Consider the following 17,507-nt stretch of genomic DNA (forward strand, 5'->3'; position numbering starts at 1 on the left):
TCTTGTGTAAATACACTTCCCAATGAAGCTGATTCCTAAGTATTTCTTAGGGTTTCTCAGGAGAGAGCTCCATCAAATTGAAGTTACAATTAACCTATAATGCACTCAGTTTATTAGTCATGGTTTGACATTTAACAGTACACAGTATGTCAGGACCAGACATGGATGACATTTTACTGTGACAAAAACACTGATTTTACACATCATGTAGTGGTTATTAATATTAAGCTTGCAAAAACCAAAGTACACCATCTTCTGTTGCTCTGAAGGAGCTCTGTTACTTTGAAAGTAACCCTGATGATGTTATATGGTGTTGGCAGCACGATCTTCTCAGCCTGGGCTTAGCAGGTGCATTCCAATGTTCTATGGACCCATACTAGTGACTAACAGTCAGGATATCCTGGCTTTTATTGTGCTGATTTCGACCATTCATTTCAAAACACAAGGCATATACAGGTGGACTGCATTCAGCTGGAAATGTCAGCTGACTGCCTCAAGAAACTTGTGCCATACATAGCAACATAAGAAATCAGTTTTTATTGTGTCATTTTACAAAACAAAGCAAAACCACCCTGGAAAATGTATGTCCAAAACAAATGTACAACATGAACAAAAAAACAAAACAAAAAAACCTTTCAGGGCACTCAGGAGCCGTTGACATGTGGCTCCACATCCATGTCTTCATCATCCTCCTCTTGATCTCCCTCATTCATCTCCTCTCCAGTACCTCCATCAGCATGTGCCTCCATTTGTGCACCCACTTCTTCTTCTTCTTCTTCTTCCTCCTCCTCCACCATCCCAGCTGGACCTGATTTTACAAACAAATATATTCATGCATCCATGCATCTATCAAAATACAATGAGGTTATAAGAGAACGAACAAATTGAGGAGAATTTAACAGGGTAGGGCTGATGTCGTCCTCTGTTCGTCTGAGTGTTTCTCCCCACCCTGTCTGTGGCTCTCAGCCTCGAGCTCACTGGGATCTTACTACCTACAGCTGGAGCAGGTCCTCTTGCACAGAGTCTGCTATGTTTCTACAGTAGCCCAGAACAGACAAACCAAACCCTGGCTCTTAGAGAGGGCCTGTGACATTGTCTGAGATTTGAGAGGCCACCATAGGTTTTTCTTCACACTTGGAAAGGGAAAGTTGCTTTCAATACGCAACCTGAACACTAGATGCCACTAAATCCTACACAGCGGACCTTGAATAGTTTGTGGACAGCAGCTGGATCTCTATGGCACAGACGACTGAGATATTGGACTTTGAATACAAAGTAGGATAAATTCATTGTATGTTTGGTCCTTTTATTATAAAAAGGTGGCTACAAATATGACAACTAACTATTACTATTCTGAACCTACTACTATGATTGGATGGCAAGACTGTTGGGTATTTTTGTCACAACTCAAGAATAACTCCATGTGAGGAACTCTGGCCAAATGTGCTTAAAGAAAACAAAAGGCCACATCAGCCTCAAAAACCCAGCAGGTTGCACAGCATCAGTCATGTTCTGGAACTGACTTTGATTAGCACTCACCTTGTCTAAGATCTCTGCCAGGGATCTGACCGGCCTGCAGCATCCCCTTCAACCTCTCCACCTCTGCCAGTGATGAAGCATTAGCGATGGCATTCTGAAACACAAACACACTCGTGTAAAACTCAGCGAATATGGTCTGACAAATTACTTCAGAGATCTAGAGAGCTGAATCTCCATCAAGGGTAGTTTAGTACATCAGTGGTCCCTCATCTTTAATTAACTTGATTATATCACGTGTTCAAAGCTACATTGGTTTTTATTGTTTTCAAGTCATCAAGTGAACCTTGATTGCTTCCACGTCAGCTTGAGACGGACCCGTCTTCTTCTTCTCAAGCTGTGCTGCCACTCCAGGAGTGAATCTGAAAGGAACACGCATCATTTAGACAACATGGACACACATGAGCTTCTCTGACCTCTCAACCAGTGTAGTCAATCTCATGTGTAGTATCTTTTCTTGAGTCAAATAAACCGATACATCGTCCACAGACAGCAGTCCTGAGCAACACTTTGGCGGGCGTTTCTGGCCAATGAATCATTTGAAATATGTTTCAACAGTTTGGGGAATTTTGTCAAAAAGCTATAAGAATTAAATCTGACAGATCTATCACTTTGTGCATTCTGGTGCACACAGATATACTGCATATGACTGATGGGGACAGTGTTTATTTTTGCCATTTTTAAACCCATTCCATCAGCCAGGATCCAGTGATTCTGAGGAGCTGCTGTCTAACGTGGACTTTCATCTTACGTTTTCGTTCGCCTGGCAATATCCTTTGCAAGTTGAGCACCTCGTTTGCCCTTGAACATTTTCTCCGCCTCCTGCCGTTCCTATGACGATATCACACAGTTAAAGTGAAAACCCTCATTAATTACATGCTGAGCTGTCAATTGGGGCAAGGCCAGGGAGGAAAATGCACAATTCACCCGAACTCCTTTGGATGTTGAGGTGAACCTTAACTCCTGGATGAAAGCGTTGAACACATCCTTAATCACCACTGCAATGCTTAAAGGTGAACCCGCCACTGCGAAGTCCACACCACTGCTTTAGCTTCCATCTCCAAAACACATGACCCATGACTCACACCTCATGCCAGGCCTTGAAGTACTATCTAGGTTCACTGAATACTGGTCAGCTGCAATGTATCTGACATGATTCATATATCAAAAACTGCCCAGTATACCTGCTCATTTGCACTTACCTTGAGCTTCACTTTCTGGAAGTCAAGCACACGGATCTGTGGGATTTTGTTGATGACATAGAGCCTGTAATGCTTCTTGTTTGTCACTGGATTCCTTAACAGGCTGGAAAGTCAGTGATAACAAACACGTATGATCAGATTTCAGTGATGCACAAGACCGTCCAATGACCGATTTATCTTTGAGCATTGACGGTTCATACCTGAGAAGGGTCAATGTCTTCACTGTGGCCAGTGGGTCCAAGTCACCCTACACATGAAAAGAACAATGGTTCAGAAAAACACACAAGGGTGAACAAGAGGTAAAGCTTCCCTGGAATCTGATGGCATATTGACATCTATCAAGTAGTGAGTAGATGAGTGAAATGAACATGACAAACTAAACACAGTGAAATACCAGAGAAATAGACACCTGACATCTAACCCAATACAACACCCCTAAAATAAATGCCATTGTGCACTGATCTTATTCATTTTTTTGTCTAAGAATTGTGCAGTCAACTCTACAGTCATTTTGGAGGCTGCAGTTTTGTTGTGCTCTAAAGGTGTTTAGAAAATTTCATCCAGCATGGACAGAAGTGATGACAGATTTGAACAGACAAAAATCACAACAATCTCCACAGAGGTAAGAATTATGGACCATCAGACTGTAGAGGAATTTCTACAATAAACCTTGCATTCACCATATGGATCAAACTATATCAAGACATAACAATCTGTGAGCCAGATGGTTCTGTTGCACTGACTGCTGCTGGAATGCACTCACCAGCTCCTGAATGTTGTTGCTTGTCAGAACCAGTTCTGTCAAACTCGGCAGAGACTGCTCCAGATTCTCACCTATGCGACTAGAGACATATTTCACAAGGTTACATGCATGCAGCCATGTATACTGTGACCAGCTTAAACAAGGGCAGCTCATCATTAAGATATTTGTCTATATATAACAATAATAATATAGCATGTTAGGCTACATCACATAAGATGAAAGCAAAGTGTCTTTATTAAGTTATGTGTGTTATCTGTCATAGGTGTACGTATTTGTCTGTTCCCTGCAGTGTTTCTCATACACATCAGTGCATCACCACCACACAGATACAGCAAAGTTGGGAAAAAGCTGATGCGGTTGATAGAAGAGAAGTTTGACAAGACGGAAAGATAAAGCTTCCCATGACTTCGATGGTACATTACCACCTATGAAGCCACATTAACCCCACTTAGAGGGGATTCATTAATAAAGGGAATTAATCCCAAATGACTGATAGTAAAAATGAAAAAAAAAAAATCAAAAAATATACTTCTTTTATTTTATCCAGTGCAAAGTCACACCAGGAGGTTTGTTATGGTCAACTCATTCTGAAGCCTATTAATCATCAAATCAGGTATAAGTCTTTGCTTACAGCAATCTGCCAACACATTCAACAGGTTTTCAATTAGCACTACGTGTGTGTCACAAGATTAGCAAGAAAACTTTTATTTTACAGTCCACAGGCAACAGCACAGAGCTGACAAAATTCAATAAGAGCTAATTATGTTATATAATTATTATAAAATTGAACTGCACATTCAGACATGTTGTCTGTGAGGGACTTGAAACTGGAATGCAATATCAACAGCCCATAAGCAGCAGAGCTGAACTGCTCCTTGTTCAATTTGAGTACACATCATCAATGTGACTTTTCTTCATTGGAACATCTTATTGTATTTTTTTTTTTTATGTACAGGGTGTTGCAGATATAACTTACCAAATCCTGTTGTTGTTCATCAGCAGTGTTTTCAGTCTTTTGAGCAGAGGGAAGCCATCCAGTTTTCTGACTTCATTATCAGAGAAGTCAATAGTATCAAACTGGTCCAGAGTAGCTCCAAGGTTTTCAAGGACTGGGATTTTATAACCTGTGAGATGAAAAGCAAGAATGTTGTGAAGGAACTTTTTTCAAGCTCCTAAAAATCACTGCATCTTGCCTCCAGAGATCAGTATGACATGGATGGAAAGATCCAATGACTGACATCTGCCCAGTGACGGGTACAGCTATGAGTCAAAAAACCTGTTACTGCTTTGTTTTTTCACCTGTTATTGACAATATCTTGAATTTTGTCTTTTTTTCCCCACTGTATACTCAAAACCGGGCTAGAGTCATACTATAATAATTGTAACATAATTCAGAAATGAGTGAGTCAGTTTTTCAGAGTGCTAGGAGTTTCAGAACAACATTAACACACACACACACACACACACACACACACACACACAGCAACTGAAAAAGTGTTGGAAACAATAGTGAACAAACAAATCTGGCATTAGATGTAGGATCATAACTTACTTGCTTTTTGTCAACATACAGAGGAGGACATTCTACTGGTACGGCTATGGCTCTTTTGGATATGACTGACGAGCAGATGGGCAGATGGACCAGGGTAATATAGCTGGAGTTTGATTCATTGAATCTATTGCCACATTTGATCTGGCTGATTACGATACATTAGCAGACAGAGTTTTGGTTTCTAAGAAAGTGCAATAAACTAGGGAAAATCTTACCTAAAAAATGGAAAGCCATCTGCGTTCATTAAAGTGTCATTTTTCTCTTCGCATCTCGTGAAGTGTAGTGTATCACCAGGCAGCTGCCTTGGTACTCATAACTTAATTTACACAAATGACTCTCCAGGACTACAGTATCTGCTGTATTATCTGTTTATCATCTGTTTATCACAGTGTGTATGATTAGATGGACACCTGCTTATGTCATACCTGTCAACACCAGGATTTGAAAATAAGGAAAATTTCCCACTACCCTTACCACTGTCCACACCCCCCTTACATTAAGACAGGGGGACACAGTCAATCCTAAAATCATCACCAGGCAACCACCTGATTTAAAATATCAGAGCAACAAGGATTTTGTTAACTAGTTCCTACATTAAGTGACCACAGTCAGGTGGTCAGAAACAGATACCTGGATGACAGTCAGATGCTGTGAACAATCCTGCATTATGTCAATGAAAACACTAAAGGACATAAATTCAGCTCTTACTTTAAATATGTATTACCTGAAGGATATGTACACATCACTTACATGTTACACTTCAGTTGTGATTTTAAGAGATGGCACTGGCAAGAGACCATTGGTAGGAGAGGGCAATTATGAAAATGGATGTAGAGATAGTATCAGTACAGTCAAGCTTGGCATGTTTGTCGCTTTTCTGTGCAAATGATCCACTAAAACCCATGTGGCATATTTTACAAAAAGCAAGACTTTTACTGAGGTTGCTCCCCATTAAGTACAGATAAGGCTCCTCCCTTTTGATGGGATATTTGCACTTTTAAACTTTCGGCAGGAACTGCATTTTTCTTTTTCTTTTATTGGCAGACACCATTTGAGTGAATGATTTCTCATCACTGGATGTTACAGTTAACATTCTGCATACTGACGCCTGCTGGACCAGAGGAGAATGTAGTAAAAACATGACGTAGGCAGTCATGCCTCCTGACAACTTCTAAAAATACAGGAGAATCCCAGGAGAAACGTGAGGGTTGACAGATCTCACTTGTTTACCTATGGCAGTATTGAAACTGTCAACCAAAGCCTTAACTGGCAGTTAGATCAGTGATTACTTATTACGGGTGTCAGCTTCAATTGTCTTGAGGTGTGTGTACCGGACATTAGGCAGATTAGTCACTGGGCACAAGACAATTGGCATAACAGGCCAGGTGTTCATTTTATCACGGCAGAGATTGCTTCATTCATAATGACAATGCGTTATTTTCTGATGATCAAATTCATAGTTAAAGTGTAAGTTTATGATGGCAATGAAATGTATGTCTTTGTTACTTTATACCTAAGGTTTAGTAATAGCCTACCAATGGAAAAATAATAATCCCGAGGAGATTCGGGAAGATTTCATTTGAGTAAGTGATATTTCAATAACATTAGCTATTACATCCACGTGAATCATCATAAAGCTGCCACAAGATCAAAATAAAAAGGAGAGATGGATGAAGGACAGACTTGGTAACAGTTTATGCTTATTCTAAACTCGATATTTTCAAGGGACATGGTGTGCATTTTCATTGACTCGCCATGAGCCCTGTAAAATCTGTCTATAATCTGTGGATGAGTCGGTATTCTCTGAAGCGTGTTCTCTCATTAGCTAGAGGCATTTCTTCATTAAAGGTCACACAATACACACACGTTGGGATTTAAGGTGCCTCTGCATGCATCTCCCATAGGCTTCAACAGACCTGGGCCAAGCAGAGCATCAGAATTGGGGTATTATGATGTATTGATACTTCCTTCTTTTATAGTTGCCTTGGTTTTAGGATTCATTCCTGTAGAAGGTTTCTTTTTGAACGGGCCAGAGATCTGCGGCAAGACGACCGCGGCAGAGACGCGTCGCACAAACCGGATGTGACATCTACTGTATGTACCCATTATATATCTATACGACTATTAAAGACGTTTTCACACATGCCTACCTACCACCCTATACCACCCTTACTTAATGAGGTTTTCCGTGTGCCCCACAACAAAAGCTTTTTCAGTTAAATTCACTTACGTTTAAGGAGTAAGGAGTTAAGAAGTTTCCTTTCCTTCCCTCCATTTCTCCAGAAGCCATGTTGGCAAGCTAACGTTACGCTAACGCTGGCTAGCCCTCTGCTTTTATGTAGCTAGCCGGGAGAAACCCCACACTGACTCCTTCATACAAAACTACCGGTGTTTCCCCTAAATTCACTAATATTGGTAATCCGCAGCAGCACGCACCCGTGGATGCGTTTGTGTTTCTGTTACTTTTATTACGAGTAGCAAAACTGCTGAGAATACTAACGTTATTTAAACACTGACGTTGGCAGTTGGGGTACTTTCAGACGTTATGTTGTCGCTAACAGTCGGCTATATAGGTAGTAAACACATGTAACTTAAGCCTACATGAGACCTTTCACTGTTTATATCAGTACAAACACCAATTTGTCACGTTTTCGGCTTTCGGCCTGAGTAGAGCCTGAGCAAGCTAACTTTACATTTCCAATATGCGGTCGAGAAGGAAGTTGAACTAACCTCGTAAATCCAACTCTCTGTCTCTCACAGGGTTGGTATACTGAGCAGCCTGCTCGATCAGTTCCGCAGATAACTTCACCATGTCGATGCAAACAACAGACGTTACCAAGTTATTGTTTTTGCAACAAAACGTGCCGGGGAGTCCAACTTAGCCAACACGCCGTTGCCCGGAAGAAATGCGTCGATCATGTTGTGACGATAAAACCAGTTTTATTTTGTACTAGCGCCCACTAGCGGAGGGAGGATGCCAATTTCTCTGTCGTTGGCTGCAAGAATTAACACAAAAGTCTTCATCTCCTCCCACCATATGAGGAAGTAAAGAGCCAGTTGAACTTAATGGAAATGTCCCCACAGTAACTCTTAGATTAACATCATATGAGTGTGTTCATTGTTTTAGTTTGGGCTGTTTTCAAGTGCCAGTACAAAACAGGATTTGCATCAAAACTGAAACTCAATGGATCAATACTTCAAAGTTTGAATGTTTTTGCCATTTTTATGTTGCTTTACATAACAATGTTGTTCTAAATAAAAGTGGCAGGCAGCTAGTGTGGCTAGTAGCATCTATGGTAGAATTTTTAATATTGAGGTACAGTCAAGAGAAACTGTCAATGTTAAGCCTCATTTGAAGCCGGTGAAATAACCAGAGTCGTAGTTTAGATGTGGGAAACAGTTTTTTTCACGTGGGTTTTCACGTTTGGAACTGGAGTATCTCTTATTTTTGTAATAGCGTGATATAATACTTTCACCCTACAAAACTTCAACCAAAAAAATATACCATCATATAAATTTTAGGTCATATTGCTCACTCTTACTGAGTACTACAGGTACTGGCTTATGGTGGTAAAGCTGCACTGACTTAGGTATTATCAATCCTTTGTACTCACTGCAAATGACCTAGGTTGTTCATTATGATACGCTAAATTGGTACTCTCAGCCCCTGCACTTGCAGACGGCCTCTGATACTCCTCTGTCCTTCCCTGCCTCTCCCACCTTGGGGGTTTTGCAGATCCCCGGCCCCCCAAAGCTGTGGAGCAGCAGTGGCTGGGGTTTTGGACAATGGACTGAGTGGATGCTTATCGGAGCCTGGGCCTGGTGCTGTCCAGCAGGGGACAGGTGATGTGGCTGCTTTCAAGATTTGGTAATGTTTTGAGCTTCCTACATGGACAGGACTCTGTTTTGTGTTGTGTGGGTATGGTACATCAGTAATGATTTGGTGCCAATTAAACTGTATCCATCATCCAAACATGTCACGTATCACGTGTCTGATCAGATTTATTCTCTAGTTTTCTTATTCTCTGGTCAGATTGTTCCTGATTTGAAATTTGGAAATATATAAATCAGCTGTTCATTTCAGCTTGTTGTTTTTTGCATGGGGTTTAATTTATATATATATATATGATTTGCTGCACAGTGATGTGCTATGGTGAAGGGGGAATTGTTTTTGTGTATGTTTCTTTTAATGTTCTAGTTCTATTTGACATGTGTCACTTGTGTCTTTTTTTGTTTGTTTTCTTCATTATCTGCCATACAGAAGCCACATATCACGTAGCACTTTCTAAAACAATATACACACCCAACACACCAACTCTCATGGTCTCACAGCCATGCACACTGTGCAAACCGGGTGAGCTGAAGTTGGTTTCAGTTTTCATATTACAGTTATTTGTTTGTATTTCATTTCCTCTTATTTTTAAGTACATATGTAAGTTAATTTAAACTAAATAGTAACTGATGCTTCCACATAAGTGAAGTACAAAGTACAATATTTCTGTCTGAAATAGAGTGGAAGTAGATAGTGGCATGAAAGAAAAGACTCAAATAAAGTACAAGTACCTGAAATTTGTATGAAAGAACAGGACTGGAGTAATGTACTTAGTTACATTACAGTTTTTCCCCAACTTTGTAACTTGCACACTGGAAGTATAGACAGTGTGTTAAATTGTGGCCACATTCTTACATGGATAATCTGTGGTCGTGTTGTGAATTCCTGGATGTTAAACATTCATCTGCAATTTACTCTAGTGTCCCAATAATATTTGTTCCTAAAGTGCAGTAAGTAACGTATCACATGACACGGTCAAGCTATGTTTGATGCAAAAAAGTTGTGAATGAATGTAGTTTCAAGAGCAATACTTTCCAGTCATATCTTTCATTTCTTTGTATCTGCGAGTGCCTCACATTTTTCTATGACTCACTCTGTGCTGAGTGTTTCAGACTGATTGTTATTTGGGGTGCTTTAACTATGCGCTCTCCCTCATGCCTCTCGATGCATGGACAGCTGTTTTCTGCTGGACTGTTACAGTGCGTAACAATTCTAGCTGCTTCTCACAGCTGTAGGTTTTATGTTGTTTACCAGTTTCATGGTGAATATCTGGGAATGTACTGTCTGTGCCATCTGTGTGCATATGATGTGCTGTGATGTGCCGTTGTACTGTGATGCATTGGTGACTGCATAATATGTGTCATGTTCCATCTTGATCAGTGCTGTGTTCTTCGACTCAGGTATTACGCACATTATTAAACAGACCCAGGACCCCTGGTAATAGAGCAGGACCCGACCCAGATCTAACTAATCATATAAAATGTGGATCCCAAATTGTGCAGGTCCTAGGTGGATTCTCAGGTTCTTGGATTCAGGTAGATCCATCAAGACCTGTAGTAAAAACAATTGCTGAAAATGAAAGTGCCAAATTACCATGTTAATAAAGGCAGCTAGTCACATTTTACACATCAAACAAAAACAAACAAAAAAACAGTTTCTGATTTGCTTTACTTCCCTAAAGGGCAGATGACTGTAAAGGAAGAGAGCTGTGGCTTCAGGCCATCTGCAGAGATGATGAAGGTGGTGAACTGTGTGACCCAGCCAGTCAATGGGTGTACGTCTGTGGCAAACACTTGATCGCAGCATACTCATACTCATACATTTCTGAGTAAATGATATGACTGCCAGTTGTGCCTATAGATTGAGGCAAATTAGAAAAGAGTCTTAGTGATGGTGTAACTAAAGTTTTTATTGGGAATATGACCCCACTATCAAATACCTGCTTTTAGAGTGCACTTTGATTTAACTGTTTGTCCACTTCTTATGAAAGACTGCTAGGAGGGTATTTTCAAATTAATAATTCAAGTAAATTGAGCTGACCTACCTTCTAATAATGAATGAACAGTGTAAAAGTAATGGAGGAAGTGGGCCTTAACTTGACCTGTTTTCTACTTAATTTGGCTTGTAGTAAAGATTGTGTAATAACGGTGCCAACTAACTGGGCTCAGCACAACTTACACTTAAAGTGAGACCAAGGTGGGGCCCATGTAATGGGTGGACATAGACTTAAAGTCTTATGTCCTGTGTGAGTGCAAACGAGGGATGAGTCCAACAGCGATAGCTTAGAGCGCTGTGCCTGTATTCATAGAATCTGGTGTTGCAGTAGGTAACCAAGGTTCATGCTGGTTCTTTGCTTTGCTGTGGTCCAGACAAAAAGTGACTTTAGGATTTGGTCCATCTAATTTGGGAAGTTACTTTTGTGACATAATAAATCAATAACCTGCTTCTGTAGCAGATAAGCTACCGCACTGATGTTGAATGATTCCGTGCTCAATGACAACATTTTTCATCATTCTCAACCAATGTTTTTCAATTGATTACTCTCACTAAATCAGGGTGTACTGTATACTACATTATGGTGATGGTCAAGTTTTGGTAACTAAAACACTTAATTTTAGGTAGAATTCTTGCCATGGTTAGATATTACAGAAAGCCACATTAACTGTTAATATGACACTGGAAGCCACCTGCTAGCCTCTGTTAAAAACTGATTGCACACTCATTTGCTAGCATGTTTTAAGTTTCCACTGTATTATAAGAGCGCTATACCGCTTCAGGTCAGATTTCCCTTTGACTTTATTATTCCTCTGGTTTCTCCATGTCCAGCACCACTCCTGCTAGACAAACAACAGCACCCACCATCGCCCAGAGCTATCAGTCTAACCTGATGCACACAGATAACAGCTCTGTTGTGTGCCAAATTCAACCAAACCTGTGGCTTCTACGTGCTATGGACAGATAATCATCAGTTTGAGTTTCATCAGTTTCAAAAAGCTGGGCTGGTGGGATGGATTACAGACGTGTTTTCTTTTTTATGGTTTATGTGTTTCAGAACAAGCATTTTGCCTTGTAGTGAAAGATGAAATACAAATTTATCTGAAACAAACAAAGTATTTGATTTGAAACTGTTCAACACATAGTCGTGTTGCAGCACCATGTCACACCTCTTTGACAACTAAATTTATGTGTCCTGTATTTTATCTCAGATGGAATCTGTTACTCATACAGCAACTGCATCATGGAGCAAAGGGACAACTCCCACCCATGTGGCAGAACCAAATGATTATATCCAGTGGTGGAAAGTAACAAAGTACATTTACTCAAGTATTGTACTTCACTTGACTGTTACTACGACATGTCATTTTGTATTTCTTGTGTCTATTGAGACAAACACCATTTATTTTTTGATGCATGGAATCCGTTGCTTGTTTAATTCCGGTCTTATCAGGGCCATTTCAACTGCCTGGCATAACTTAAACTCCTTAATTGTTGTTTGGGGGCATCAGGTACAAAAGTTTCAATTTTTTCATGTTTGATGTAGGCTGAACACAAACTGTCCAATAAGAACTGGTGAGTGAAGTGTAACCAGACATATGCAGCAAGCAGTTAGCATCTCTGCTAACACCAAAATACTCACGTTAACCTATGTGAGGCTCTGCTAATGTAGCATGATGCTTGCTGTTCCAACAGTCCTGTAACTAAAGCAAGGAGATGTAATGCAGTCCTGGAATGAAGCTTTATTTCTGCAGGCCTTGGGGAACACTTGAGTGTTTGCTTAAGTCTGTGTCTGAGGAATATCTGTGTTTCTTAGTCCATCTCTCCTGGTGTGGTGTGTCCACCAACACCCATGATAAATCTAGTAAGAGAATTTTGTTGTTGGCGAAGGTGAAATCCAATGTAACAAACGTTTGCCCTAAGTGGCTAATTCAGTTTGTCAGGAACTACTGATTAAGGAAATGGTGATAAAACAAAAAAATGGAGATGTTTATGAACTAATCATTATGTAATGATTCACTAATGTAGTATCTCCAGTCAGTCTATTCTTTATGAGCTCATCATTACCTATAGTATAATTCTCAATTCAGAATTATTTATTAGATTCATTAATTGTCAGATTGTTCCTCATTCATTCCTTAGAAACTACACACAAGGCATGCAGCACAGGTTTGAACCCAGGCCACTGCAGTGGGCACATACCTTACCAGGTAAGTTTTTGGGGTGCCCCAAAACACTAATTATTTTCACATGGAACAGTAACCAAAGCTCCCAACTTTACTTGGTATTATTGAGCTACACAGATAAGAGTGGTGATGTACTAACATCAGCTTCTCACAGCTCTGTTTACATCTTTTTTGTAGTCTGATACACTGAATTGCCTACACAAAGACACACAAAATCCATTTGTTAGAAACAAAATATGTATCTGGTCTAAGACTGAACTTCACTTGGGTATTGTTCAGACCTGAATCTTATTGCACTGGGGGCATGTTCCTTCATTGCCATGGACCCATACTATAGTTTATTTTGATTCAGTCCCACACACAGTGTCCTACTGCCAGAAATACCCATGAGAGCACAAAATATGAATTAATATGCTGTTGTCTCCAACAATTGCACTATTTCCTAGTAATAGTTTACTAATATAAGTTTATGTTTGTGAGCTGTTTTTCAAGATTTCCTCAGTCAAAACCAATGAACTTAGAGCTGAGTGCCACAGACAGTATGAGGAAGTATGAGTAAAAATGAAAATGGTTGTAACAACAGTAATTGAATAAAAATAATTAATCGCTGTGCATTTTCCAATGGCAAGTCAGTGTGTCAGGCAGTTATCATTCTTTAAGCACTGACGTATTTTGCACTGGCACGATACTTAAGACGTCACCACTGCTGTAACTTTGCCAATGTTGACAAGTTACTATGTGTTGCCAACACACAGCTGCCAGCACTGAACAATAGAGGAATCAGGTTTACCGCAATTAAAGCTATTTTCACATCAGAGGCAGAATGGGCACTTTCAGGAGTATCTGACCCTGAGTTCTACTAGATGGGGGGGGGGGGGAGTAGGGCCCCTTAACTTTCTAATGGGAAGGAGAGACAGGCTGGAGGTGGTTATGAGGGGTTTAATAATATTGACCCTCTGCAGCAGCTGCCATAGTGGCAGGCAAAACATAAACTGCTTTCAATCTTGCTGGCATAAAGATGTATTACAGTAATACTGACTGTTGTATAAGTTAGTTTCATTAAATAACTTTTCTAGTAACCCAGATATGCAATGTGTAAAGAATAGAAGAGGTACCAGTCCCAAAGTTAAATTTCATTCTTTTATAAACATCCCTGGAATTCATGGATGTAGCAGATCAGTGGAACCCACTTGGAGCTCATTGAGTTCACAACACTGAGCACTGATCACTCAGCAATTTCATCCTTTGGATTTATGAAAGAAAGCATGATACAATGTGTCAAGAAACAGCAGTAATTCATAAAGCTGCTGAATAAAATCAGTTATAATCAGTTAGGCTTTACTGCACACAAGATGGTCAGTAACATTAACCAAGTGCTGTCAGTGCCTAAACAGAACAATTTAATGAAAATAAAAGTTAATTAATGCTGTAGTTAGATATGATACATATAAAAATATGTTAAATATGTCAGAGTACATTTTACTAATACTCCCTTGCCAGATATGTTAATTATCAATGTTTCCTTGTTGTATTGATGGGAAATATATAACTCAGAGGGCATTCATTCCTTTCAAAGCGTATTTGCTCTTGCACATTAGTAGTATATAAATGTAAACAGTAGGAGACAGCACTCATATCAACATGGATGAAAGTGTGGATATCAGCAGCCTCTCATTAAATTTATGATATTGCTTTTGGAGTTTTCTTGGTATCTCAGCTCCTCACTCTGAGGACCTTGTGGTCAGAGTGGTAGAATGAACCCCACACTGAACAGATAGCAGAGTCACTGCACATCTTCACAGCTTTCAACTCTCACCAGGCAACTGCTTGGTAGAACAAAAATCAGTTAGTTGGACTCCAGAGCTGAGCCATCCTTTTCCAGGCCAATGCAGAGTGATAAATGTGTTGTTTTAGGTCAACATGTACATGTTACCTTCCCTGGCTTCATGACTCTGCCCCCTGACCAGGACTGGATATGGGTTTGAGACTGCTCTGCTTCAATATGTAATGATGAGCATGTTCATTTCTAATCACACACAATCAAAAATCTGTTGTCAGCGATGCTTGTATTGTCTTGTGTGAGCTTGGTGGCTTAATTCAGCATTACTGCTGTTCAAAGGACACATTCATATTTTAAATGGTCATTTTCGTGCGATCTTAGCATTCCATTAGTTATCATATCTCACATCAGAATTGAATTCACACAAATCAGTGGGATTATATTCTGTTACTGCTCCACATTGCATTCATTTGGTAAATGGTTTGATCTCTCCACAGTCCACAATAATGACAAATCTGTCAAGAACATTTGTCATAAGCTACTGTAGCTCATGGCACATTTGTAATCAGCTTCCAAAACATTGTGTGCTCCTCATGAATGGAAGTTCTAGCCTACATGTTTGGCAACTATTCTTGCATTGTCCAGGACTAAACCAAGACTAGTGATATTCAACAATTTACTCTGGATGACGTACCAGTAAATGGGAGTTTCCACTGAACTTTTTATATATGTACACATGATTTAGACCTGCTAGCTTTATTTTCATCTTATCAAATATTTGCTGTGTAAACTTGCTTTGGTTAAAAATAAAAAAAATTACATTCTGATTTTCCTGGAATAATCCAGATCAAACCTCATGTGCAGATTTATTGTGATCAGGCCCAAACCACCAATGCCTCAGCCAAGTTATCACTGTTGGTTAAAGGAGGTGAACCCTGTCCAAACACACTTTGACCCAATGCTGTTGCATTTCAAGCTGACTCAGAAAATATCAATATTGTGCAACATTTTCATATTCAAGTCAGAGTCAAGGCTACCACAGAAGACACTAAGGGTATGTTCTCTCAACTTTTTTCAGAGGCTGCCTCCTTCTATCTACACAGTATAGTGTACATAGTAAACAACAAAATAAATGTGTCAATAGGCTAATTGAAAAAAAAGATAGATTAACAGTGAAAATGTCTTAAAACTGCATTGTTTGTTTTCTCAATACTCACAACTAACTCTGTTTTTAAATATCTTATTCTCCTCTCCTTTCAGACAGTGGCATTTCTCTCCAGGCCAGCGTAGTCCTCACTCATTCCTGCCATTCTCCAGTCACCTGTCCACATACCTGCTCCTCATCGTGTAACCAACTCCCTAGAATACATATCCACTTACTCATCCTCATGCAATGTATAGATCATCAACTTAAAACAGAATTGGAATTTCAATCATCGAAAACATGAAATTTTGGGTCAAAATGAAACATAAGGGTAAAAAATCCTTCTCTTGGATCAAACTTTCATGTAGGAGACCATCACAGACCAGCAAATGATGCTTTTGTATTAACCATAATCACATTTTTCCAAACCTTCCTTCCTTCCTTTATCCCTTTAACAAGTTTAAAATCTTGTATCTTTACCCAAACATAAATGCACCATGTGGTCATGCATAGATATTGTTGAAAGAGATGATTCATCACTGACATTTGTCAATGACAAACTTTGGCAAACATTGTGAATGACTGTAATTCATGGTTGCCCGCTTGCAATGTTCTTGTCAGCTCATAGGGTTGGGTCACAGGCTATAGAGAGGGGGCTCCAGTGAACATGCAATGGAATAAGTAGGGTGCAGCGGAGCTTCACAAAACTTTGTATCACAAATAATGTGAGAGACAATAAGATCGTGGATACAAGCAACCGAAAAGTTTTCTTGTGTGTGTCTGAGCTCACTGTAAGGGACAGAGTGGGGAGCTTGGACATTTGTAAGGACCTCTGAATACAACCACTGCCCCTCCCCCGGCAATTAAAGGAGCCACCAGGATGCCTGAAGGGAGACAGACACACTCAACTGAGACGAGTTCCCACACACACCCACAGCTTTGGTTTCCACTGCAGTGATTTCCAACTGCTCTTTCTTCAGGGTCCACATTTCTCCTTAGTCATTGGGTCACTGAAATTAATTAAAATCATTGAATGTCAAAGCAAAATGTCATTCTCCAGGGAATCTCAGTATGATTTTTGAGTTTTCAGATATGTAGTGTTACCAGACTGGGTGAATTTCTGATCAAATGGACAACTTTTATTTAAATGTGTAGGTTGTGATAATTTGGGCTATTTTGGGCTAATGTACATATTAATCTCACTGTATAGTCACTAAAGCTACAGTACATGAACTAGTGCTTCCATTTGTGTTAGATTTCTGTTCTAGCAGATATGGTTTCTAACTCTAACACCACTGTTTCACTGTTGTCACTGCCAGCTTTGAATGTACTGCTGTGAAGCTAGGGAGCTACAGTCTGACCTGTCAGACATTATGTTTCACATACTGTACCTCAAATTAAACTTGGCCTTAGTAAAACGTGTTTTTTTCAGAAAGAATTGATAAATCAGCTGTCATTGGGAAACATGCACATATGTTTACCTGAAAACAACATTTCCTCCGATTCCTTTTAACAAT

General features: G+C 39.8%; 1 protein-coding gene across 1 annotated transcript; it reads right to left on the reverse strand.

Annotated features, from left to right (window-relative positions):
* Positions 1-514: 514 nt before the first annotated feature.
* Positions 515-7,966, reverse strand: snrpa1 (small nuclear ribonucleoprotein polypeptide A'). The gene is made up of 9 exons (XM_076731046.1): positions 7,784-7,966; positions 4,478-4,625; positions 3,502-3,580; positions 2,939-2,985; positions 2,739-2,841; positions 2,288-2,367; positions 1,823-1,898; positions 1,540-1,633; positions 515-808 (listed from the first exon to the last, which is right to left on the reverse strand). Exons 1-9 carry the CDS (start codon positions 7,863-7,865, stop codon positions 645-647), a joined length of 873 nt encoding a protein of 290 aa, XP_076587161.1. The 5' UTR covers positions 7,866-7,966; the 3' UTR covers positions 515-644.
* Between the last annotated feature and the right edge of the window lie 9,541 nt (positions 7,967-17,507).

Source organism: Chaetodon auriga, chromosome 1, assembly GCF_051107435.1.
Source record: "Chaetodon auriga isolate fChaAug3 chromosome 1, fChaAug3.hap1, whole genome shotgun sequence".
Classification (NCBI taxonomy): Eukaryota; Metazoa; Chordata; class Actinopteri; order Chaetodontiformes; family Chaetodontidae; genus Chaetodon; species Chaetodon auriga.

What these genes read in the sequence shown, in the direction of transcription:
- snrpa1 (XM_076731046.1), bottom strand. Translation starts at nt 7,865, where the DNA reads ATGGTGAAGTTATCTGCGGAACTGATCGAGCAGGCTGCTCAGTATACC. An exon ending in ATGAACAACAACAGGATTTG is followed by an intron (nt 3,581 to 4,477) that starts GTAAGTTATATC and finishes ATATGTCTCTAG; the next exon opens with TCGCATAGGTGAGAATCTGG. An exon ending in GCAACAACATTCAGGAGCTG is followed by an intron (nt 2,986 to 3,501) that starts GTGAGTGCATTC and finishes TTTCATGTGTAG; the next exon opens with GGTGACTTGGACCCACTGGC.